Source organism: Electrophorus electricus, chromosome 7 (genome assembly GCF_013358815.1).
Source record: "Electrophorus electricus isolate fEleEle1 chromosome 7, fEleEle1.pri, whole genome shotgun sequence".
In the NCBI taxonomy this organism is placed as follows: Eukaryota; Metazoa; Chordata; class Actinopteri; order Gymnotiformes; family Gymnotidae; genus Electrophorus; species Electrophorus electricus.
In genome coordinates, this window is record NC_049541.1 from 26,993,638 (window position 1) to 27,016,559 (window position 22,922).

The 22,922-nt window shown below is 45.5% G+C and overlaps 2 protein-coding genes and 2 non-coding genes across 10 annotated transcripts; 1 reads left to right on the forward strand and 3 right to left on the reverse strand.

Moving 5' to 3' along the window:
* The first annotated feature begins 6,524 nt into the window (after positions 1-6,524).
* On the forward strand, positions 6,525-21,088 carry si:dkeyp-97b10.3 (NACHT, LRR and PYD domains-containing protein 1). 7 transcript variants are annotated; one of them, XM_027027417.2, is made up of 17 exons: positions 6,948-9,067; positions 9,819-9,850; positions 11,948-11,980; positions 13,848-13,904; positions 14,355-14,430; positions 14,877-14,912; positions 15,004-15,021; positions 15,508-15,551; positions 15,882-15,934; positions 16,177-16,394; positions 16,722-16,972; positions 18,075-18,209; positions 18,361-18,496; positions 18,685-18,732; positions 18,917-18,988; positions 19,515-19,799; positions 19,885-21,088. In XM_027027417.2, the coding sequence occupies exons 8-17, from the start codon at positions 15,516-15,518 to the stop codon at positions 19,902-19,904; spliced, it is 1,254 nt and encodes a 417-aa protein (XP_026883218.2). In that variant the 5' UTR covers positions 6,948-9,067; positions 9,819-9,850; positions 11,948-11,980; positions 13,848-13,904; positions 14,355-14,430; positions 14,877-14,912; positions 15,004-15,021; positions 15,508-15,515; the 3' UTR covers positions 19,905-21,088. The 7 variants fall into 7 exon arrangements, with proteins under 7 accessions (XP_026883215.2, XP_026883214.2, XP_035384268.1 ...); XM_027027414.2 differs by lacking the exons at positions 6,948-9,067; positions 14,355-14,430 and adding an exon at positions 6,525-6,939 and having other exon boundaries at positions 16,282-16,394; XM_027027413.2 differs by lacking the exons at positions 6,948-9,067; positions 14,355-14,430 and adding an exon at positions 6,527-6,939.
* trnat-agu lies at positions 14,190-14,263 on the reverse strand. The gene has a single exon. It is a non-coding gene; the product is annotated as a tRNA-Thr (tRNA).
* Positions 15,289-15,362, reverse strand: trnat-agu. The gene has a single exon. It is a non-coding gene; the product is annotated as a tRNA-Thr (tRNA).
* A 298-nt stretch (positions 21,089-21,386) lies between the features above and the next one.
* On the reverse strand, positions 21,387-22,879 carry il12a (interleukin 12a). Its single transcript, XM_035528569.1, has 6 exons — positions 22,769-22,879; positions 22,586-22,681; positions 22,342-22,383; positions 21,984-22,121; positions 21,768-21,815; positions 21,387-21,672 (listed from the first exon to the last, which is right to left on the reverse strand). Exons 1-6 carry the CDS (start codon positions 22,877-22,879, stop codon positions 21,544-21,546), a joined length of 564 nt encoding a protein of 187 aa, XP_035384462.1. The 3' UTR covers positions 21,387-21,543.
* Between the last annotated feature and the right edge of the window lie 43 nt (positions 22,880-22,922).

Here is a 22,922-nt window from a genome sequence, read left to right on the forward strand (position 1 = left end):
CGCAGACAATCTGTGTCAGTACGCCCCAGGGACTCATGCACGAGCTACGGGATAAACGAAGAGCTACCTTAATAGATTGCAAAAATGTCTCGATGGATGAGTCATTATCTTACAGTAGGCTATGCAGAGGCTCCGCTCTGACCGCGTCTAGGCGACGTCCCTGCATCTATTATGCTTTGATTTGCCTGTCAACTTTTTTGGCTGAATATTTTGAATACTACTTTTTTTGTCTTTTTTTTTTTTTTTTAAGAATTGAATGCCAGGTGTGTTGCATAATCAAGCACCTCGGATGGCTGTTCTGATTTTCGCTTTCAAGTTATTGCATGCTACGCATGTCCATCTGAAACTCTTTTATTAAAAAGTCCCGCCATTCTATAATATCTGAACCACAATCTACGTGTCCGCGCGTGATGGCGTGGTTTTCTGTCCTTGAACAAATGGAGAACACGCGGAGCTGCGCGTGTGCGTTAGTCCGCTTTTCCTCCGTTTCTTTTCAAAGAGAGTCGATATGCACTTCTCATAAACATAGCTGATGCACAATTCACCCAATTCAATTACGAGAGCATTACGCTGTAAAATACACTGGAACCGAACCAGCGCGCCCGCGCTAATTTATGTCGGATCAAATTTCTCTCAGTAATTTTCCCCCAATTACAGAAATGTTATACATGCAGCATCGTCACATGTGATAAAACAGACATGCCACTGCTTACGGACTCTGCTTTGTGTTCGCAGACTGGCCTGCTGCACATTTCCTATAGAGAGCAACATTTTGGTTGATATTGAATCTCCCAGTAGTATAAAAACACAAGCGTTTCCTCTGTCAAACTTTAAATCTCGATTCAAACATACACGGACAGTCCACAAACAACATAGACCTTCTCAATCGGTCTTTTTCTCCCTCTGGAGACTGTTTTTAATTCAGAATCTAATGGAACTGTCTTCTCCATCTGTTGGTTTTCCTCTTTTACTGGAAAGGAGGAGTCACAGCTCTCTGTCCTAATGGCACTAACCACAAATGATGCTTGCGGGCTCTTTTTCGGCCTAGCCTCAGACAAATGTATTCCCAACCATGGAAGAAGATGAGTGCTTGGACATGTCCCTGAACGCGGGGCTAAACATGCATGTTTGGTGGAGGGCTCATCTTAGAATCTTGCCTCCTTATCCATTTATAGTGTACTAGAAACACAAGACTGCTTCAGTGTACCGTCCATAGGTGACAGTTTAGTAATGATGAGTTGGGTCTAAACCCTGGGAATAAGATGTGCCTGTTACCTGCCCATTTCAGACATGTTTCGTTTGTGAATGTTTTGAAGGGTAATTTGTAATTATGTCTAAAAATGTGTAGACTGTAAACATAAAAATTTAACAGGGCTTTAATTATCTTCAAAAAGATGATGGTTTTGATAATGTGAGGGTGGTAGCCTGCGTTGTGTGTGTGTGAGTGTGAGATGGTGTACATGTCCCCATGATCTTGCCTTATATTGTGTTTATATGTTTGCAGTATATTTATATTCAGACCCGCATTAGCCGTGTGGCACTGGTCTCCTGTTAGACGAAGCCCTTCAGTTTCTAGGCTAATAAAATGCAGACCCCATCACCCAATGGGCAAGCTGGAAGAAGACCCCATCACCCAATGGCCAAGCTGGAAGAAGTGATGAGAATTTAAAAAAGAAAAGCTACCGCAGCTATTTCACACCCACAGACTTCCTTCTCTCCTATTGGCCGGAGAGCCTGGTGCGCGCCTCCTCAGAGATATATGAGTCTTGGCAGTGTCATTAGACAGTGACCAGCCATCCTTTGAAGAGAGAGAGCCCAGACCTCTCCCTTCGCTCCCGTCTCAGGCCAGCGGAACCGTGTTCATATCCGGGCCTGGAGGGGAGTGGGGAGTTTGTGCTGTCTAATGGGTTTTTTTTTCTTTTCCAGGGGCGGGTCGAATAAATCCTCCCGCGTCGCTGTTCAGTTGGTTACATCAGAGTGCTCCACTCGCCTGGGTGTTTTGTTTTGTTTTGTGTTTTTTTTTTTCCCATTTTCTTTCATACAGGAACCTTGAAGACTGAAATGCTGAAATGGAGGCTGTGGGTTATGGATGTGAGGTTGCCAGTCGCAGATAAAGTCGAATGTATTCCATGCCCCCGACACGACCTCAGACGAGCGCGTCCGATCCAGTTCTTTTTTTGGTCCCGGTAGCGACGTGCTTCTTTCTGCCACGACACCGGTGGTGTGAAAGGGCCACTTAAAGAAAGATTGCAAAAGGATTTCCAAATAGGAAGTGCATGGGCAACTGCCCCAGCCTTCTCATCTTCTGAGGACTGGTCTATCTCAGCCAGCGCTGTTTGCTGTTCACTTGGGCCCTCTCCAGGTTTCGTCCTCTCAAGTTTCTTTTAGTCATCCCACGCCAGCTTTTCTACATATTTGCCAAGTTTCACAACACCAGCTAGGTCTTCTTGAGGAAGAGAATGTAATCCAGTACTATAATCGCAAATGCCTCTTTATCCATTTCAGTGAAACTTAAAAATAACCTTTAACCATCCCCATACAGCTCCTTTTGACTAATGTTTTAAAAAAAGTAAAAGGTCAAGGGTCAGTATTGGATATAATTACATCCAGCACCTCTTGAGCGGTGCTTTCTTGTCTCTCATGTCGTTAAGAGGCACTGCTGAGGTCACATCCTGCCTTCTTTCCTCCCACACTCGGGTCTCCACTGGGACGTCTTCCCTGGAAGCTCATCTGGATCTTAAATTTCTCTCATCTGCACAGTCGGGCACAGAGGATGGAGGAGGGGGCTTCCCTGGCCCCAGGGAGAGGCATCTCAGATGGGAGGTGTGGGAATCCCAGAACATGGCCTGCGTGGGAGGTCAGGAGCAAGACAAGCACTTCGCAGAGTCCAGGGGGCCTGGGGGGCCGGAGAGACACCGTCTCCCTCATCTGCCCTAGCCCTGTTTCCTGCTCCACCCACCAGAGACCGCCTAGGCTGGGATGGAGTCATGAGCGTTGGAGTTTGTGGATTCGTGTGCAGTCAGCACGTGTGAAAACCACATGCACACGCGCGGACACACACAGCCTTGTGTACACCCACACAACACTACACTGCATACGACGCACATGCACGCTGAAGTGCGCACTTGCTCACCAGACCTTGCGAACACGTGCAGAGGCCAGACAGGATACAGCGTCTGCACTGGTAAACTGATCAGGACAGAGCTAATTTGACCTTGCCACCTATATTTTGTGGGCCAGTTCACAGGTCTGCAGGGAGGGGTTTTCACAGGTGTAATGCCCTTCACTGAAGTCCTCACTGACCTCCCTGTCCACTGTCTCCTTCTCTCTCCACTCACTCTCTCGGTCTCCGAGTTCATCCACCATAAAGTACACACACACGACCCCGGAAAGGAAGGATAGAAGAACACAAATAAGGTAGAGAGTTGAGACGGTGTTCACTGACACCAAACGTACGTACGCTCAGAGAGTGCGAGGGAACATGTCTGTAGCCTGCTTGCTTGGGTCTTTGTGGCTCCGGCACAGGTAGGTGTCAGCACTGCACAGACACACGTCACACATCTGGACCCTACATGAAAACCTGTGCACGCAAAACATTTGTTCAGATGTCTCTGCTGGGGACATCATGCCCCATTGTGGGATTATCTCATGTCTGTATTAAGAGATCAGTCTTGCCCTTGCATGCGGCTCAGAGGAGCATACGGTCCACGTGTGGTCAGCGGTCCGTTTGTGACCTGTCAATGGGCCCCTGTTGGCACTGGTTCACTCTTCCCACTGCCCGCTACCCAACGCAATGCCACAAGCAATGCCCGCTACCCACACGCAATACTCTACACACAACAGTGATCCTGTGGTCAGACATCACCAATGAGGAACAGGTCAGACGGACCCGGACAAACTGTAAAACGTCATCGATGGACACATGCATAGCACACCTCTAAGGTAGCTGTGGCTAATGAAGCGCTCACTGAGCGTAGGTGTAAGTTAGGCATACGTACACCGAACGCTTACCTGATCAGCTACACTAGCCCTACTGCTACACCTGATTGGGTGCTTCACGTTTTACACTAAACCTGAAGTTGTGATCCACCTCTGCTGGCACCGCTACTGTACTACGAAGACCCGTGTAAGTCGTGTCAATCTTTCATGACATCTTTCATGTGCGATCTGGTTTTGACCAAAATATTCATGCACACAAACTATCCAGACAGCACATGTCCGCTTTTTTTTTTTAATGGATCTTTCTTGGCCACTGGAAACATGGCACACGTGTGCAGACAAGAAGATGAATTACCATCGGTAACTTGTGTGACCTTAATGCCCGGGTTGATAGAACTGAGCTAAGAAAAGGCTGATGGCATATAGATACAGCTGTGCAGTTAACTTAGTTAATGAAGTGAGGCCTCCATGTGCGCTGTTGTATATATGCACTGTCAGGCAGTTCTGTTTGTCATGTAAGTTTGTTTTTACTATCTAGTTACACACAGGTTCTTTCATTTCAGAACTTGCCACAGATAACTGATGTTGCTCCCAGCTTCCAACAGACACACACGCACACACACACACACACAAAGAAGAAAACCAGATCTTGGATCAGATGTGCCATTTGTACTCCAGTACCTGAGACTTGGTGAAGATAATGTGAGTCTGTTACTGAAAGCCAGTGTCTGTCTGCAGAATATTGATCTTCTCTTGGTTGTCCTTGGAGTTGAGGTCCATGAGGAAAACTCTACCTACACTCTCTCTCTCTCTCTGTCTCTCTCTCCCTCTCTCTCTCTCCTTCTATCCCTCACACACTCTGTCTGTAAATATTTAGAGTTCATAATGATATATCAGTAATGGAGCTAAATTGGTAGGATGAGTGCAGAGAGACCAATATGCATTTTATAACATGATTAATTAACCCTATAGGGTTATTATCTCCACAGTGTTAGCTCAAGTGTCACAGCCTAAGTAAAGACTACTGATAAACATGTCGTTTAAGATTACTCAACCATTGTTTAAACATAGACAACAAATAACCTGCAGGTGTTGTAGAGTTCTCTTAAACCTCTCTCTCTCACTCACTCTCTCTCACACACACACACAAATACTCCCCGAGAGAGCGGGTCGGAGTGTAGATTCACTCATCCTCTCCAGCCAAGTGTGTGATCGATAGGAAAGCCCTTGCGCCCTCCCTGACGCGCCTCGCTGCAGTGTGGGGACAGGCTGAGTGTGTGTTACGTGTTTTGTATTTTATGCTCTCCCTCAACAACAGGATCATTGCTAGTTGTAACACTGCAGTTGTGGATACAGAAAACTACACGGTAGGTGTCCCCGTGTGACTGTAGAAATGACCAAAATCATACTTTAGTTTTCACTGTGGGAAGCTGTGCCATCTTAATCTATGTGTTGCTCCTGACCGCTGACGGTGACTGAGGTGGTAATAAGAACTTTCCTGAATTGGAATAGTCTAATTTAGACAATCAAATCAAATTAAGCAAAGTTATAGCAAAAGCTCTGTCCAGATATCAGGATAAGGTATCGTATATGTTGTATATAATAAAGTATTATGAAAGCGTTTTATTCACATTACTTTCACAGTTTCATAAGAACTGCATCTCGAGTTGGTTACAGCCAATAACCTGTATTGTACCGCCACCTAGTGTTAGAGTTAGCGAACTACCAAACGGTGATGAGGCCGCAGGCATATAGGAGGAAATGAATCGGCCTAAAGCCCGTGAAGGTGTTGTGCCACCACAGCTCTGCAGAAGAACTTCAGACTGAGTCTCTGTGCTGAAGGAACGGAGCTCCTTCTTTCAAAAGATGTCTCCTCCAGGAGTGTTTGGATGATGCTGGTGGAGAACTCCAACACGTGGGTCTGGAGCCTCCAATACGGCTGAGATCTGCAAACTACCAAGACCAGAACATGATGTTCATCATTTCGTAATTCATAAACATAGTCTTCTGTTTAGTCTTTATTTTGTGTAAACATTGTAATCTGTTTTAAAAAGCGCTATGAATGAAGGGTATGACTGTTGTTATGACGATGTCTCTCGTGCCCAGTGGATACAGAGACCTCTCCCACCAGGATAGCCACGAAAAACCACAGGACAAAGCTGATCAGTCCGAATATTGATTTGCAGTGACCCTTCCCTCCAAGAGGTCAGGCAGCCCGGGACCGTGCTTGCGCAGCAGAGCTCGCGGACTCGCTCGTGCTTCTGAGCGCGTGCACATGCACGCGTCCACTGGTGCAGGACGGGGTGAAGGCTGACTGTCCCCTCTATGGTCCATGCTCACGGAGTCCCCATTGTGCGTTTGTCTCTGTAATGTGGGTCTTCTGCACTCCCTGTGTAGCGCGCTGGCGAGAACTGGGATATGACCCTCGGGATTAGAACAGCGCGCAGCCGTCCGTAAACGGGTGTGACGAGCCCTTAGCAGTTTGTTGTGTGTTTGTTTACCTACGTTTGTGGGTTCGAGCTCGGTTACGTGTTTTCTATTGATGGTAAAACGCTCGCCAGGACCCAGGGCGCGCTTTTTAAACTCCACCCCTCCAGCGCTTCAACACGGTTTCGGTTACGTCGGCAACACACACAAAAGCATCCATTGGCGCGGATTTACGGATTACTCATTGATTTACGGATGTAGTATAATTGTAGTTTTTTTCCAAAAGAGAAAGAAATCCTGTTTTTTTCCCTTAGAGATTGAATCGCTGCATGCATCGAAAAATCGAAAAACCGAACACTACCAAAACACTGCGTGTTGGTGAGCGCGCCTGCGTGCAGGTATAACTAGGAGAGCGAGACTCCATAACAGCACCTGGCGGGCTTGCCCTGCTCAGGTGAGACCGCGCGGGCGCATGGGTCGATGCTCGCGTTGAAAGGTAGCTCGAGGCGAACCCCGTCCGCGTGTGGTGGCAAGCATGGCCAATTTCGGACACACAAAGGAAATCGAGGGCGGGTGAGTTGAGCTGTTGATCGCTGTTTATCACTGCTGAGTTTAATCCCATAACTAGTTACTGCCGTACGCGCGAGAGGATAATATAAGACCATTACATCACTAAACTAACTGCGCATTCTCGTGAAGCCGCTCTGTTTGTCCAAAGACGCTGTAATAACATAGTTAATACGGGTTTTAAGGCTTTTGCTCAAAAGGTGAAAATGCATGGTCTCGGGTGCGCCATGATGCCTTTGTTTCATCTCGCGACCTCCAATTTCATCGCCGCGTCGCCTGTGCACGGGCTGCTGTCACTTCGCGCGCTACCGCGGGCGTTTAGAGGCGCCTGGTCCAGGATCCACGCTGCGTGGATCGTGTTCTGTTTAGTAAAGGCGATCGCGAAGCCGCCGGTGCAGGGTACCGAGCATGTGAGTGTGTTTCGGCTCCGGAAGGCTAGAAGCAACAGTCCAGTATCGGTTGGTTACCAGCAAACACATTTATGTTTGGCCTAATATCGAGGCAATACACTGAGTAGAAGAACCATGTAAATAGAGGAGTGGGTTAAAACTCTAATTTACAATAACTACAGGCGTAATTGAAATGATAAACGAGTCTTCCTGCTCCCTGCTGTAGGCAGGATGTGTGAAATGGAAACTTGAAACTGTTGAAACAGCCCATCACAGGGTCCGATACGCGCGGGCCTTTCCAGGTGACACCGGACACCGCGGTGTCGCTAAGCGACAGACATAATGCGCAAGGTTCATGTAATACTTAGTGATGTCTGGACTGGTTTTTAGGCAAACCGTGCAGTAAAACTGGGATGTTGTTAGCAGTATCTTCCCCTTCTGCTGCCTGTAGTTTTATCTTCCTTCAACAGGCCTGTATGCCCTGAGCAACACAGGAGGTGCGTGCAAGTGTGCTGGTTTTGTTTTGACACGGTATCGCTGGTGACAGGTGGAAGCCAGCCGTGAGCGGAGTGGACCGTCTGTGTGGGGTAGGACTCTGTGTTTCCCCTCTCTAAGCCTGCACGGCCAGCACCCACCAGACTGGCTGTCCCCGATAAAGATACGGGCCAAATATAGAGTTCCCTACAGCGATTGACTAGAAGTCACCCTGTACGCTTCATTTTCTATTTGCTGAAAGATCGAGGGCTGGAAGATGAAACTGACCCCACACGCGCAAGTGTCCTCATTCTCTGTTTGTTTTGCAAAAAGGCAAACCAAACATGTTGTCTACTTCGGCGGTGTAGCCTGCGGCTGTAGGGTGTTTATCGCCAGGACTTGTGCATGGGGGCTGTCTGTACCTTTTGTACTTCCGCGCTGAGGCATGTGACGACGCGTCTGCGACACAGGCAAGCTTCGCTTTTGTCTGTTCGAATGAAACGCGCACAAGACAAAAAAAAATATTACCGTAATCCAGCGATCACCAAGACTACCACAATCTGAATGATCTACTAATACTGTTGCTGTCACGGTTACCTTTAATGCCCTGTGTTGTACTGGAGGATGTGACTGGATGGATGAATGTGATGGGTGTGTGGTAGAGTGTAAGGTCAGCGCACCAGAGGCCCTGTGGTGGGAGACACTGGCAACTCTCTCATTTCCTGTTATTGTGTTTCAACTGACAATGCAAGAAAAGTACGAGGACATGAGAGGGTTGAAAGAAAAGGGGGTTGCGGTTTTCCTGATGCTCTTTACAGCTGTGTGATCGCAAGATGTGACGGTAGGACCCAGCAGTGGTTGGGTTTTATTGGAGAGCGAGAGACAGAGAGCAAGTTGAAGGCAAGCGGGACATCTGTTCATCACTCTCTCCTCCCCTTCTTGCTCCGCCTCCATCTCTCCTTTTTTTAAACGGTCCTTTCGCTTGCTTTCCTTTTGCTATCTGTTCTTCCTCGCCCTCCTTGTCCAATCAAAACCAAATGAAATCAGATCCGTCTGTGTGCCTGAGCTGTGTCACTGTAGTGATGCTGGAACAAGACATGTCTGAGGGGCTAAATGTCCTCGTCCTTCCTGAAACGTGTCGTAGACGTAAGCTGGGACCTTCACGCCTCTCTTTCCTTATGCAAATTTTGCAGCTGCATTTTTTGCATGTGCTACACGCCTGGGACAGAAGAGCGTGGGCGCGCTGGCGAGTGAAGGCTTCTGGATCCAGAGTACGACGCCGTTTCCACTCTCCAAGCTGCATGGATCGGGCTAACATCATAACGCACTAGCATATAGACCTTTGCCTTGCAACGGAGACTGCTGACGGTCTTGTTACAAACTACTAACTCTCTCGTTAAAGACTACTAACGATCTTGTTAAAGAATGGTTTTGTTTGACTTGAACTCTCAGATCCAAGTCTGAATTCTTGAGCTGGTGACTGTTCAATTGAGTATTTGAGAACTAAAACTGTATTAATTACTATTGTTACACTAGTGACACTCATTCTTACTGAGATGATATAAACAGAGATAAAACAAAAATGAAACCTTGCACTAATTAGCAGTAATATAATCAATTTTTGCCATCTTTGCGTTTTGCACATAACCACAAATGGCTTGTAGGAATGTGTTGCGCCTTCTCTTCAAGCCTCACACACTGGGAAACTGCTCTCTGACTTCTTACAAAATTGCAAAAGTGACCAACGTTGAGCCAGTGGGCTGTTCAGGCCTCACAGAGCACTGCATGGCACCTGGGTGTTGAGGATCGGCCGTGCTGGCATGCTTGGCAACGCTGCACGTTAACACTGGCTGTTTAGCGCAACTGTAGATTAATTCAGTGCATTACCTGCCAGGACTCTGAACACTCGTGTGGGGATGTCACGATTTGAGCCTGTGTAATGAATTCTCAGGACTTCATGCTTACTAAAAGTTTGCTTTAAATATATGGTAACACATTTTGTTTTGTATTTTTCTTTTGCAGAAATGGAGACATCCCACCTTCAGATCTGACAGGTGAGTTATATGCATGTGGTGACAGACATGCATACAATTTCTCCAACAGAGGGCGCTATAACCTCACTGATCAATTTGGTCAAGCGCTTCCTGATTCCTTCCTTTTAAGTTGTGTTAGAAGTTACCGTTGCTGTGGTTTTGGACGAAATCTGATGATAGCCTATTATATTTTAATATGTTAAGATATCTGCTTTTTTAAATTTATATAATATCACAGAGGCATAAAGACTAGCTAATAAATTGTCTTTATTTTTTTAAAAAGCACGATGTGGGGGGTGGTCTATAGGTCACGCCGGCAGGGCTGTGAAGGAGTTCGGCGGTTGCCGTTACCTTCAGTTTCTTAGTGACTGTATTGGCGGTCAGAGTCACGGCCACAAAGTCAGCCTTCCTATCAGGAGAAGGAGAATACGTTGTAGTTGTTTTCTTCTGACCAACCCTGGGTGTGCGAGGAAGGTGCTTCGCTGATTGCTTTCTGCTGACACTGAAATGGTGCGACATGTGCAGCGTAAGGTGGATCTGAGGCTTGGCACCACGTCCTGCAGGCTTACACTTGTGCGGGGTCTGGGCATCGCTGCCGCGGTCCACTTTGTGGACGTGCCCTGCTCTGGGCGTCTCTGTGTTGTAGTGTGCAGTGTTTTGTTGTGAGTGGTATTTGTAAGACTTTCCAAGCAGCCTTCTTTCACCCTGCGTGCAGAGGCACACAAACCGCAGTTCCCGTCTTATCGCAGCAGCCGCGGTGCGCCATCAACGAGCTTTCCGCTTCCCTTTTTCCGCCACTAAACGCCAGTCCAGGTGCAGCCTGTCTGACTGCCAAAAAAAAAGAAAAAAAAGAAAAGGGGAACAAACTCGCAGCAATTTCAGTGCTGCTGCTTGCAAGCACAGCTGCTCACGCAAGTTTGCTCTGAGGCGGGTCTGTGCGTAGAGGAACTCTCAGAGAAACGCACCGCTTCCAGGCTCAGCTGACGCCACAGGTAGGACAGAGTTTGTGGTCTCGGGAGTTCCGTTTCAGCATCACGAGTCTTAACCAAAGCTGCTGTTCGGGGCGTCTGACAGCCATGAGTTGAGGGCCCGTCCCGCTGTCCTGCTGAAAGTCCCGTAGCTGCCACTAGGGACTACTGATCCTGTAACAGGAATGTTGCTAATAATAGAAGCACCATTCTCATGTTGCCGGATGACGTGCCTTTTTTTTTTTTTTTTTTTTTTTAATTCTCTCCGTTCTGGGTCAGTGTGGAGCAACACTACAGCTGGTCCACGTGGGCTCTGTGGTGCAGTGTGTAGCGCACTGGACTTCTACCTGGTGGAGGGAAGGAGTTCAAAGGCTGTGGGTTCGCGTCCCACGTTTAATTTTTAGCACGTGCCCATTCACATGCAAAATTCATCAGGTGGCCAGCAGAGGGCGCCACACTTCAGCCTGGCGCCGCCAAGCGTCTTTGCCCTTGTATTGGTCAAACTGCTGACTCACTCATCTCAGGAAGATCTTGCAGTACAGTGCCCTTGTACAGTTGAGAAGTGGGGCAGCACCTTCACTTACAGAGAAGCATATGAACTCGTGCACAGCGTGTATCGAAACGTGAACTTTGATGTCAGTTTTTCAGTGTAGCAGCCTGTTATTACAACAGTATCCTTTCATTGGTTAAAATGCCACCAAAGCATAGTGAACAGCAAACACTTGGATCAAAAGACTGCAGTGATTCCAGGAGGGTTTTGGTTTATTTCTGATCCAGTCTGATTCAAGTCTGAATCAGTTAAAAGTCGTTTCAGCTCATGGTGGGTTTTGGCCCAGAGTTCACAACACCAAACAGAGTCACAGCCCTGAACAGAGTCACAACTGGTGTTCTAGAGAAAGATATATATATATTTAAATATTAGAACATGTTCACACCTCCCCCCACTGGTGATAAATGCATTTATTGGGTCAGAGGTAAACAATTCAAGGTTTTAATGTAGTTGAATATTTTGGTGTTTTGGAATTTAAATGTATGCATTTTGTTCATACAAGAATTTTAAATGTATTTAAATCAGACATTTCCTAGAATGTTTGTACTATTCAGTTATAATGTTTCTTCACTGAAATAATTTTTCTGTTTCCGAAAAAAGGTAATGAACTGGAGAATGACGTCAGCAGTCCAGGTGGGTATTACTTCACCACTGTCTCAACTGATGCCAAGGCAGCATCATATGTATTATTCATTAGTATTTATGTTTATTACAGATGTAGTAATAAGTTGGTAATTTACCTTTTCATGAGCATGAGCCTGGCAAAGCAGTTTGTTTTTGGTGTGTGATGATCATGGTATGATAGTGTAGTATAAAAAATATCATAGTTTTAGAGTTTCACGGTATGCATTGACAAAAAAAAATATTGATGTTGAAAATGAATGAAACAATTTATTTTGGGAAAAAATGTACGCAAGTCTTTTCATGTGTATCATTTAAAAAACAAACAAACAAACAAAAAAACCCAGCAACTGACAGGCCAAAGAGTTTTAGCTAAATGAGAGAGGAGGTTCTGTCTTTAACTGATACCAGTCAGCCCAAAATACCAGTCAGTAATGGCTGGCGATTGTTCATGACAACATATACAAACATTTAATCATCAGTGCCAGCCAGTCTAATCATGTAGCCTGCTCCAGGCACTGGACTATATGATGTGGCCATTTGAGTCCAGAAACAGTATTTTAAAGTGGTGGATACTGTAGTGAAAAATGTTGTCTTAACACGGTTACGTTGTCTTAATGTTTGCTATTTGCTAAACATGTAGTCTGTGAAGATGCATTGTTATAAAAGAATAACAAAACGTGCACACAAAAGTTCAGTTTTACTTTACAAATTCCACTTAAGTCGTTTCCAGACAATGGCTTTAATGTTACTAACATTACTTAAACAGGCGTTATGTCTACTTTACTGATGGACAGAGGAGACTTAATAGTGCGATGAAATGAAAATGTTATTGGACTGCACGACACCACGCAAACTTATATTCGTGTTTCAGTTCTGTACGAAATGTGAACGTGTAGAGTCGCACATATGAAACCTTTAATGGATGTGTAAGAAAGCGTCGATGTTTTACATTGACAGGATGCACTAAAGAACCACGTGCCTGTAATACCGTTATTAAGTCTAGATTAAAGGACACGCGAGCAAACACTCACGTTTTCAGAGATGTCCCGCGAGTGTGAAAGGTTGCAGTAAAGAACCACGTGCCTGTAATACCGTTATTATTAGATTAAAGGACACTCGAGGAGCAAACATTCACCTTTTCAGAGACGTCCCTCGAGTGTGAAAGGTTGCAGTAAATTTGCGCTGCAGCCAAATGTGACTCTTGTTCACCCCTCCCTGTAGCTCACCAAGCATGCATTACACGATTATAATAAAGTATACTACGACCAGGGGTGTGGGTCTCATTTCAGCTTTGGGGGATGGGGCGGGGGGGACACATCATCATGGAAGTATTTTATATTTTGCATGATTTCTAGTGTAGAAATCACATGTTCATGATCTACGTAGCTGTTAGTACACTAGATGTGACATTCAGCCGATATTAGAAAGCTAGCTAGCAAACACCTCTCGAGCGCACCCTTATCAACCCCCCCACACTGCACTCCTTTGCCAAAAGGAGGAACACGGGCTGTGTATTATTCAGCCAAAGGGGTTTCCACGTGGGCTCCCACCCTGTGCGGAAAACTCAAATTGCTGTAGTATAATTAGGGGGAATCCAAAGATTGGTCACAAACTCCCAACAAATGTTTGGAAAGACACTGGAAAGGGTTGCAAACCATCGGTGTTGGGAACATAATGTGTGAATAGTTGTTAATAGCAGGGCAGGCATTTTAATCAGTATTAATGACCGTAAAATTATAACACTGTTGACTTTAAACTTTTTTAAGATCCCAGTACATGTACATATACTATGCATTAATATTTATTTGTATTAATACACACACGTGTGTGATGCATTAATATGCATTGCAAACAGCATTTTTTTGTTTGTTTTCAGACAGTACAGAATCATCATCGGATGAGACCTCAGACGAGGGAGAGCGGACAGATCCAGGTAATGTTCTGGATGCTGTGAGTGTTTCCTCTACCTTGTTTACATATTCGACTTGTTACTGGTACGCGTGGTTCTCTTATCTGTCTTATCGGGATGGTTTTGTATGGTTAGAGGGGAGTGTAATATCCACTGTGCTCTGCTCTCATTGGTCTACACGGTTTGAGATTTAGAGTGTTTTAGTGACAAGCAGGTGGAAGGATTTGTAATGGATCAGTTTTGAGTTGATTTCATAGTGCAACTTGTACTGTGATGGAAAACCACAAGCTGGTTTTGATATAACAAGTGAGGCACCACTGGGATTCGAACCCAGGATCTCCTGTTTACTAGACAGGCGCTTTAACCATCTAAGCCACAGTGCCACACATGTAGTGATAGCTACATCCTTACATGTGATAGCAGGTAATAATGATGTTCCTCTTCACAAATTTGCCTCTGTTTTCCTTTACACAGGGGACAAGCGTCTCCAGTTTGGCCTCGATGTAGAGCAAAGAGACAGAGTTCTTGTCCTGGACTACAGTTAAAGCAGGTTCTTGTCCTAGACTACAGTTAAAGCAGGTTCTTGTCCTGGACTACAGATAAAGCAGGTTCTTGTCCTGGACTACAGTTAAAGCAGGTTCTTGTCCTGGACTACAGTTAAAGCTGGTTCGTGTCCTGGACTACAGTTAAAGCAGGTTATTGTCCTGGAATACAGTTAAAGCAGGTTCTTGTCCTGGACTAGGGTTCAGGCCGGTTTGATTTAGCATCTAAACGTTTTGCACTGGGTGCCATTTACAGTGTTTATCACAGATATATCAAAGAAATTGGAAATCTAAGTGAAGTCCAGTGGAAAATCTGAGTGGAAAAGTGGCTTCCAGTGGAAATATTTTTTTGAAGTGAACTGTGGAAGACCCTGGAGTCTTCAGTGCAGCGTGGAGACACTTGAGAGAATGTCTGGACTCTGTCATATTTCTGTGTTTTTTTTCTCTCTTACAGAAAATGGGAAGTCATGTTCTGAAAGACTTAGTCTGGGTAAGACTAAAATGATCCCGCATGTCCTTGTCTTTCTGTGTTGGCGTTTAATGAGTGAGCTTATGTGTTGTGTTTTTGTTTTGTTTTTCAGATACAGAGGCAAGCACTGGTAATCTCTATTTCATTTACGTACACATCTTTATTCAGGCCTCGGCCGTTGTTAGTGATCTTCTAAAAAGGACACGCATCATCCACTTTGTTGGTTGCAGAGTGCACAGGACCTTCGCTGTGGTAGAGACACTCTGGGTGCAGAGTGCACTGACTGTACAATTGAATTTTGACGTTTTTACCTGTTATCTGGATTACGTTTGGTCAGCATCTGTGCTGGTGGGAACACCTAGCCAAAAATATCAGAGTAGAGTTTAGTGTGCAAGCAAGGCACCGCTGGGATTTGAACCCAGGATCTCCTGTTTACTAGACAGGTGCTTTAACCATCTAAGCCACAGTGCCATGGTGTGCATCTCCTGTGATTAATTATAGGCACTATTGGCACTTTGTATAAGACTTAGTTTTAGACTGTTTGGCCCCAACCCCTTTAGCACTGTGTGTAACTCGATTCTCAGGTTGTTTTGTGTCCCCTGCCTCCTGTTTCTAGGAGACCACATGAAGCAACACTGTGAGAAGTGTGAAGTCCTTCAGGTGAGTGTGTGAGAGGGTCACCAGACCCTGTCAGCTGTCACTGTGTGCAACGACAGCTTGTAAACGTCTTGGTTTGGTGGGTAATTAGCTGACTGGTCATGGGAGTTAAATAGTCGTCCTTGGTTGGGGTAAAGATAAGAACCTGCCGCAGTGCTGGATGTAGGTGTTAAATATGTTATTTATTAAATGATCAGTATGTGGCAATATGGAAACTAAATTAGGCAAACGGGCTCAAAATTCAGCTGACTGATCAAGGAAGGAGATGTTTATACAATGAGTCACAGAGATTTGTTTATTTATTTACCTTTACAACATTTGTTTTCCTTACAGAGACCCAGCTATGAAGTGGTTACACCTAGAAAGATCTCCAGGGACCGAATGCTGTACGCACCTTGTTTTTCCCATACTAAATTTTATACGTTAGCTTTTTAAAATGTTTTCCTGTGTGCTTCTTTTTCGATTGTCTCTACCCGCACGTATATAGCATTTAATGTTGTGTTTTTCCCCTGGGTCTTTTAGAACCACATTTTGCTAGTTTTACATTTCCAATACCAACGACATGTGTGTTGTGCAACAGTTCTGCTTTTCGCTGTTCTACATTGAAGCTGGATCTGGCTCTTGTTAGGTTGTTCCTGGAGGACGAGGGTGTGTACGAGTGTGCCCAGACCGGGCTGGTCTTCGAGGTCACTCGCAAAGCGCAGATCCGCTACCGTGTTCTGTCCTGGTGCAGGTTTGGCGGGTACCTGAGCGAGTCGTGGACGTTCGCAGGGCCCATCTTCGACGTGGACTGTGACCCATCCATCCTCAAGTCCATACAGTTCCCCCACTCACTCTGCCTGGCAGGTATGCTGGTCACCGTGCCAGCGAAAACTCTGTGGAGGCGGCTGGCTGTCTTACCTGTGGTAGTGTCTACGGTTTTGGCCTCTGTTCTATCTGCTCTCGTGCTGAGCTAGAAAAAAAAAACGTCCCCACCACTAAACCTTCAAAAATACAATAAAATGAAAATAAATGTACTAATATTCAGAAGTTTGGAATCACTTATATTTTATTCTACTAATTAACAACTAAGAGTTACACTTCTTAACTATCAGTAGGACGATGTCATAAATTAAACAAAACAAAAGCCCAGACTCTCCAAGCCTCAAGGGTCACCCCACCTGTGCACGGTAGATCAGGACAGTGAGATGAAGTTCAGCGTGCTTCACGTGAAGGACCAGCGGGGCCTGATCGAGCCTTCGGTGGACCATTCCCGCAGTCACATCAAGTGGAGTGTGTCCTCGCTGTCCCCTGTGGGGCCCATCGTCCAGGCAACCAAGCCAGCAGAGCACCACGGCGTTGTGCTCGTCTACAAGGAGGTCGGGCAGCAGGACTCATACTCGTTCCGGGTCTACTTCGCCACCAACAACCATTCGGACATCAAGGTGAAGCGTCCCACCTCTCATTCTCTCTGCATCCTTCATTACATAGTTATTTAGTTATTCATCAAACCATCCATTTCCCTGTAGTTCCCTGCATCTCTCCTCAGCTCGGACAGAGCAGTTACCAAAGCATTTCACTGCAACTATACCATGTATGACTATGTACGAGACAAATATAACTTTGAACATAACCAACGCACGGCGTTTTCACATAAAAATGCCACACAGCAAAGCAAGAAAAGCAGCACGCAGAAGGGTGGTTTGAATCGAGACTTTGATCTGAGGTTTTATAGTCCTGTTAAAAGCACTTTACCCATCATACCCAAAAACACTTTCAGGAATATAAAAACAGTGAGGAAAATGAGCGTAGAAAAACGTCGTAAAATAGATGTTTTCGTAAAAATTAAAAACTGTCTCCAGGGAAACAGGCTTCAGTGCCATAGGGAACAGATGTTTACCGTAACAGGCAGGTTTCCTGGCGCGTGATGCTACTGTAATGTTGACAGGGTGACATTGTTGTAGTGCTAGTTCCTTCGTCCAGGTAAGCTGGGCTGTGAAGGCTTAGTGGAGGTTTCCATCCTTCTGGGGATCTGGCAAAGGTTTTAATAATTCAAGGTTGATGCAAAAGTTTGCCTGTGTGTGTGTTTAAAGTTGTGCATGATTGAAAGCTGCCAATCTTTTTTTTTTTGTGACTTCATAAAAAAGCCGAAAGTTGTTTTAGTATTTGTAATCGAGCTGTTTACCAGTTAAACAATTTGAAAACTTTCACCTGTGAATTTCTGCACAGAAGCAGGGCTGTAAAGTTAGCACTGATAGGGGGCGGGGCCAACAGCGTCACGCTGTCAAGTGATACGCTCGAGGGTTGCCAGGTCTATGGTCTCTGGGCTGAAGTTTGAAAGTTTCAATAGGAAAAAAGTCAATACAACAAACGTAAACACCTCCAGGTCAAACGATAACCTAGACGAGCACTCTGTACCTGTTGTTGGACGGGATTATTTCACGCTGCCTGTGTGAGATGAAGCCGGCGTCTTTCCCGTGAGAGATGACCACCCTTTCCTGCTCCCCCCGTAATGATGATGTTTTGGGACGCTCCTCTCCGCCGCAGGACATACAGAAGGAGTTGAGGAACTCCAAGAAGCGTTACATGAAAATGGAGAAGCCACCCACATGCCAGAGGCTCTTGGGAGAGAACAGGAAGTACCGCCTGCTCAGTGAACCTCAGGGTGACATCACCCCGGAGGTAAGGGGTCGGGGTCACCAGCTAGGCCCGCCGATGTGTACACACATGCACACACAGGCACGCGCACACACACACACACACACGTCCCTCGTATGTCCCCCATTTTACATCAGTTATGTCTGTGTATGTGTGTGTGTGTGTGTATCTCCAGGACATCCAGTTCACTCTGGCGGTGGTAAAGATGAAGGGTTATTTCGAGGTGTTCTTCGAGCAGTGCCCCCCGTTTAAACTCTCCCTGATTGAGGCCGACTCTGAGCAGACCGTGTGGGCCGCAACCATCCGAGCAGGTACCACCACCCACGGCATTGCTGCACCACCCGGGGGGTGGACACCTGCTCCATCAGCCGTGTTAGATCAGGGAACATACCAAACAACATGGCAGCTGTGTAGGTCATTAAGTATGAACAATACATGTGTGTGCGTGGGAGTGTGTGTGAGACAATTTTTAAAAAATTTGCTCTCTTCTCTGTTACAGGAGACTGTACTGTCCATGCTGTTGATAAAACCCAGAAGAGATCAGAGAGTAAGTACACTTTGATCAGAGAGTCAGTACATGTTGATCAGAGTCAGTACACACTGATCAGATTCAGTACACGCTGATCAGAGTCAGTACACGCTGATCAGAGAGTCTAGTTGCATAGTGTGAAATCCCACTGGACATGGAAATGTGTGAGAGTAACTGACATCCTTTCATCGTCCCCTGATAGGTCGGAAGCGGAGCAACAGCACATCAGAGGAGGAACTAACCAATAAGAGAGCTCGTTGCAATGATGAGTCAGGTGACCTGTCTTATAACAATAATAGAACAATAGAATTTTATTTACACTTAGCTTTCAGGCTACCCAGTGACACTATACATAAATCCAGCTAATATTATAACTTAAAAAAATACTTGCTCATTAATTCACTTTTTAGAACACTCTTGCTGTCTGGAAATTCACACAGGTCAGGAATATGGAGGGTTGATTGCGTGTGAATAACAAATGGTGATTAGCCATGCAGCCCAGTGTACTTACAATGTATTTATGTACTTATTGGTTTCTATTGCATATTCGTATTTTTTGTTGTTGTTACAAGTCTGTTTATAAGAGTTCTGTGCATAAAAGCGCATAAAAAAACTGATCGAAGCCCGTTGTCTTTAAATAAAATCTTCCTAAATAAGCTCTTTCAAATGAAATATATGCTGTACTGGAGTCCCAGTTCAGAAAACTCCATCCTGGTGTTTGCATAGCTCATCTGCAAAGCTCAGTTATTTTATTTTCTTTTCCTGCTCTTTGTTTTAAACTACGCGTCTGTTCTTCACAGATGGCGCACGCGCGCCCAGATCGGCCGACCTCAGCGACAAACAGCTCATGCAGGTGGCCAAGGTCCTGGGCAAAGAGTGGAAGTCCATGGCCATCTGCTATCTAGACCTGACCAACCAGGACCTGGAGGAGATCGAGGCCAGTGAGGAAGACCTTCACATGCGCAAGTTCCGCACGCTGGACCGCTGGAGGCGGCGCCAGGCCAAAGGCGATGCCGGAGTCGAGCAACTCCACAACAAGCTGGACCACGAAGACGTGCCCAACGAGGTCGTGGATGTACTCAAAGGTGGGAGCCAGCGCCCTTTTAGACACCCCCCCCGAACGCATCCCACCGTGTACGTTCTGACCGCTGCTCTGTGTCTCTCCCCCAGGTATGCGCGAATTATCGTAAATGAGCACGCTGCTGCACTCTTGAGTGGATGTGAAACTGCATGGTGGGGAGTGGAGCATCCTAGAGGCACAAGCCTGAGGTGCTCACTGAGAGCCCACAAAAACACCAGGGGCCCCCCCTGGTTCAGACGGGTCCCTCTGTCAATCTGAGTTCTGTCCAGCAAGCACAGGGGCCCTCCCTAGTTCAGATGGCTCGCTCCATTAGTCTGACTGCGAGTCCAGACTAACAACCACAAAAAAACCAAACATTTTTTTATTCAATTCAGCCTGTGCACAGGGTCTGTCGAATTGTTTTTTTGGATAACAGAACCAACATCCTGCCAGTTGCTTTCACCTTCGGGTGAACCGTACTGTGAAGAAGAACAGCTCTCCATGGTGCTAAGGACGTTCTGGAGATCTTTGCTCTGTAGTTACTTGGGTGGATCACTTCTCTGGATTTGAATCTTCCTTCGAAGCAGGCTGTTTCCTAAGTGCGCTTATGTGAATACTGCCAGCACCGGGAAACCTGCCATGTTCACCAGTTTGACTTGAGTTTTCATTCCATCCAACAGGAAGACTGAACATGAGGGAGACCTGATCTCAAGGTGGCATGTGATCCTTTTTTTCAGTTGTTTCGATACCTGTGGGGAAAATGCCACCTTTTAGAAAAGCTACTGTGTGTTTGTATGTTTTTTAAAGGTGTAAAGGGAGTCTTCTGATAGGCTGAGAGTACGTACTGCAGTGCAGTCTGAAGACCGATGGCCTAAGCTGTATTCATCTGGGTGGAAATAGCAGGCCTATATATTTATTTACCTGTTGACATTCCAAGCAAACAAAAGCTAATTAAAAATGCCTTTATTGGGGTATTTAAGAAATCAGGAAAGCAGACGGTAAAATGGGAGATGTCCACCTTCTTATGCGTTATCTTTGTTTTTTCAGGTGAAAGTTTCAGATAATATTTTTAGTGCTAAATTACACACTAGTTATAGAGGAACATTTCACTGAGTTGATTTGTAGCAAATAAACTGACATTCTGTGAAAACTAGAATTCTGGTCCCAACTGAGAGATGAAATCATGGAATTATTTTTAAAAAATACTCTAATAAGCATGTCAGTCACAGTTGGATCCCTCAGGTATCGCTTTGTATTTGAAGCCTTTTTCTACGATGTTGTAAATGTGGCTGAATAAACGCATGACTGAAAACATCTCAAGTGTTCTATGGTTCTGTCGTTGGTGTGGAGTTCAGATCCAAAACCGATTCACATACCTTCAGCGCTTTGTTTGTTGAACACAAAACAGATTTTTAATTCTGCACAAGACTTTAATATAAATAGTCAATAAATAAAATTGTAATCAATCCACAATTACAAATAAATAGAGATAATACAATCGTTTTAAATAGAAACAATATGTTTTAAATAAATAAAAACTATTAAATAGCCACAATTGGACAAACGCATGAACGCAGCACGAAGTCTCTGAGGCTAACAGAGCTAGCTTATTCGACTTTCAAACGAAATGTTCACATATAAAACTGTTTAAATAGATAAATTATGGGGATTTGTCGATAAAACAGTAGTGCGACGTCGGCTCTTTCACATAGCTATAGTTAGGATGAGACAAAGGTGACTGGAACTAGGAGTGGCTGTGGCCCTGAGCATCATCTCTTATAGTCCCCCGCGCTCACGTACCCGAGCGCTCGGTTCATCGTGACTGCGCGCAGATGGAAACCTTTAAGCTGCTTACACAGAGACATGCGCTCCTCAAAAGAGTCCACGGGACCCGGGCTCTGTTCGGAGACAAACAACAAGCAAAACGGTTCAAAAAGGTTGTAAACCGTGTGTGAAACCATCTGTACTGAAAAGAGCGAGGTGACAAACTCACGTTTGTTGGGCTTTTTTCTGTCTCATTTGTGGACAGCGGTGGACAGTTCTGTTAAAGAGTCCAAGTTTACAAGACGTTACACAGGAGTCCAGATTCACTTGAAGCCATTTACCACATGAAGCTGTTTACTACAGAAAACTTTCCCGATGTCCTGTTTCTAAAATCCACTCGTTACATGAGGGGTATTTCCACGTCTTACTTAATAATCGATAATACCTGCTGAAGGTCTCGTACAGATATGAGAATAGGTTTGAGCTCAGTAACAGCGTCAAACTTGCTGAGAGACTCGGCGTATTCAGCCAGCTTGTCCTGGTAGTGGCGCAGGTCTTCTCTCATACTCGCCAGGCAGTCGGTCTGTTGACACACCACCGACAGTTAACGTCTCAACTTTCGAGGAATTTCAGGAAGAAAAAAGCGTTTCGTATTTAAACAATTTGTGATGGCTTGTGATGATCACAAACCATCCCCAGCTTGTATTCGCAATTAATTCAGCATGTTTTTGTTTTTTTTTTTCCCGTGGACTGCTTGGCTATGTTTCACATCAGAGTTTATTAATCGATTTAAGAGCTTATACCTCGTTAAACGAAGACCTCCGTTGGTCAGAGCATGTCGTGTCCTGTAAGACAGGACGGAAGTGTCACTCGCAGGAAAAAGCATGAATAAAATAAACAACAACCCCGTAACATATATACACTAATACAAGAAAAGGCGTGCGGAAAAACCCCAAAAGCGCAGATCACCTAGACCTGCACAGGAGCACTAAGTAATGTCGCTGTTCCGAATGACAATCGCACCGATTAATCGATTAACTGACGTACCTCATAAGGCTGGCAGGCGGCCACTGTTGAACTGTTCGGGATGACCTCCGTGTCCAGGTCCGCGCATTTAAATCCATGAAACAACGTTGGTTTATCCTGCGTCGGAATGTAAAAACCGTATTCACATGCAGTGTGAACTGGCGTTAAATCTGCAGCTCGGTCCGCCTCACTGTCATTACTTACTTTATTCAGAACGCTCTTCAGAGTCGTAAGAAGAGTCTTAGCGTGCTCCGTGCACGACTGTGCGCCGGCTACGGATGCGGTGTCCATGCTGGTGCGCACTGGAGTCCCCATGGTTACGCGACACATAAGCGCAACCATCATTAAACACGTAGTG

Excerpts from the sequence above, each read along its gene's own strand:
- si:dkeyp-97b10.3 (XM_027027413.2), top strand. The coding sequence starts at position 6,902 with ATGGCCAATTTCGGACACACAAAGGAAATCGAGGGCGG. Across the intron at positions 6,940-9,818 it reads ACAAAGGAAATCGAGGGCGG|AAATGGAGACATCCCACCTT; the intron begins GTGAGTTGAGCT and ends TTTCTTTTGCAG. Across the intron at positions 15,552-15,881 it reads AGAAGTGTGAAGTCCTTCAG|AGACCCAGCTATGAAGTGGT; the intron begins GTGAGTGTGTGA and ends TTTTCCTTACAG.
- il12a (XM_035528569.1), bottom strand. The coding sequence starts at position 22,879 with ATGGGGACTCCAGTGCGCACCAGCATGGACACCGCATCCGTAGCCGGC. Across the intron at positions 22,122-22,341 it reads GGAGGTCTTCGTTTAACGAG|ACCGACTGCCTGGCGAGTAT; the intron begins GTATAAGCTCTT and ends GTGTGTCAACAG. Across the intron at positions 21,673-21,767 it reads CAGAAAAAAGCCCAACAAAC|AGCCCGGGTCCCGTGGACTC; the intron begins GTGAGTTTGTCA and ends GTCTCCGAACAG.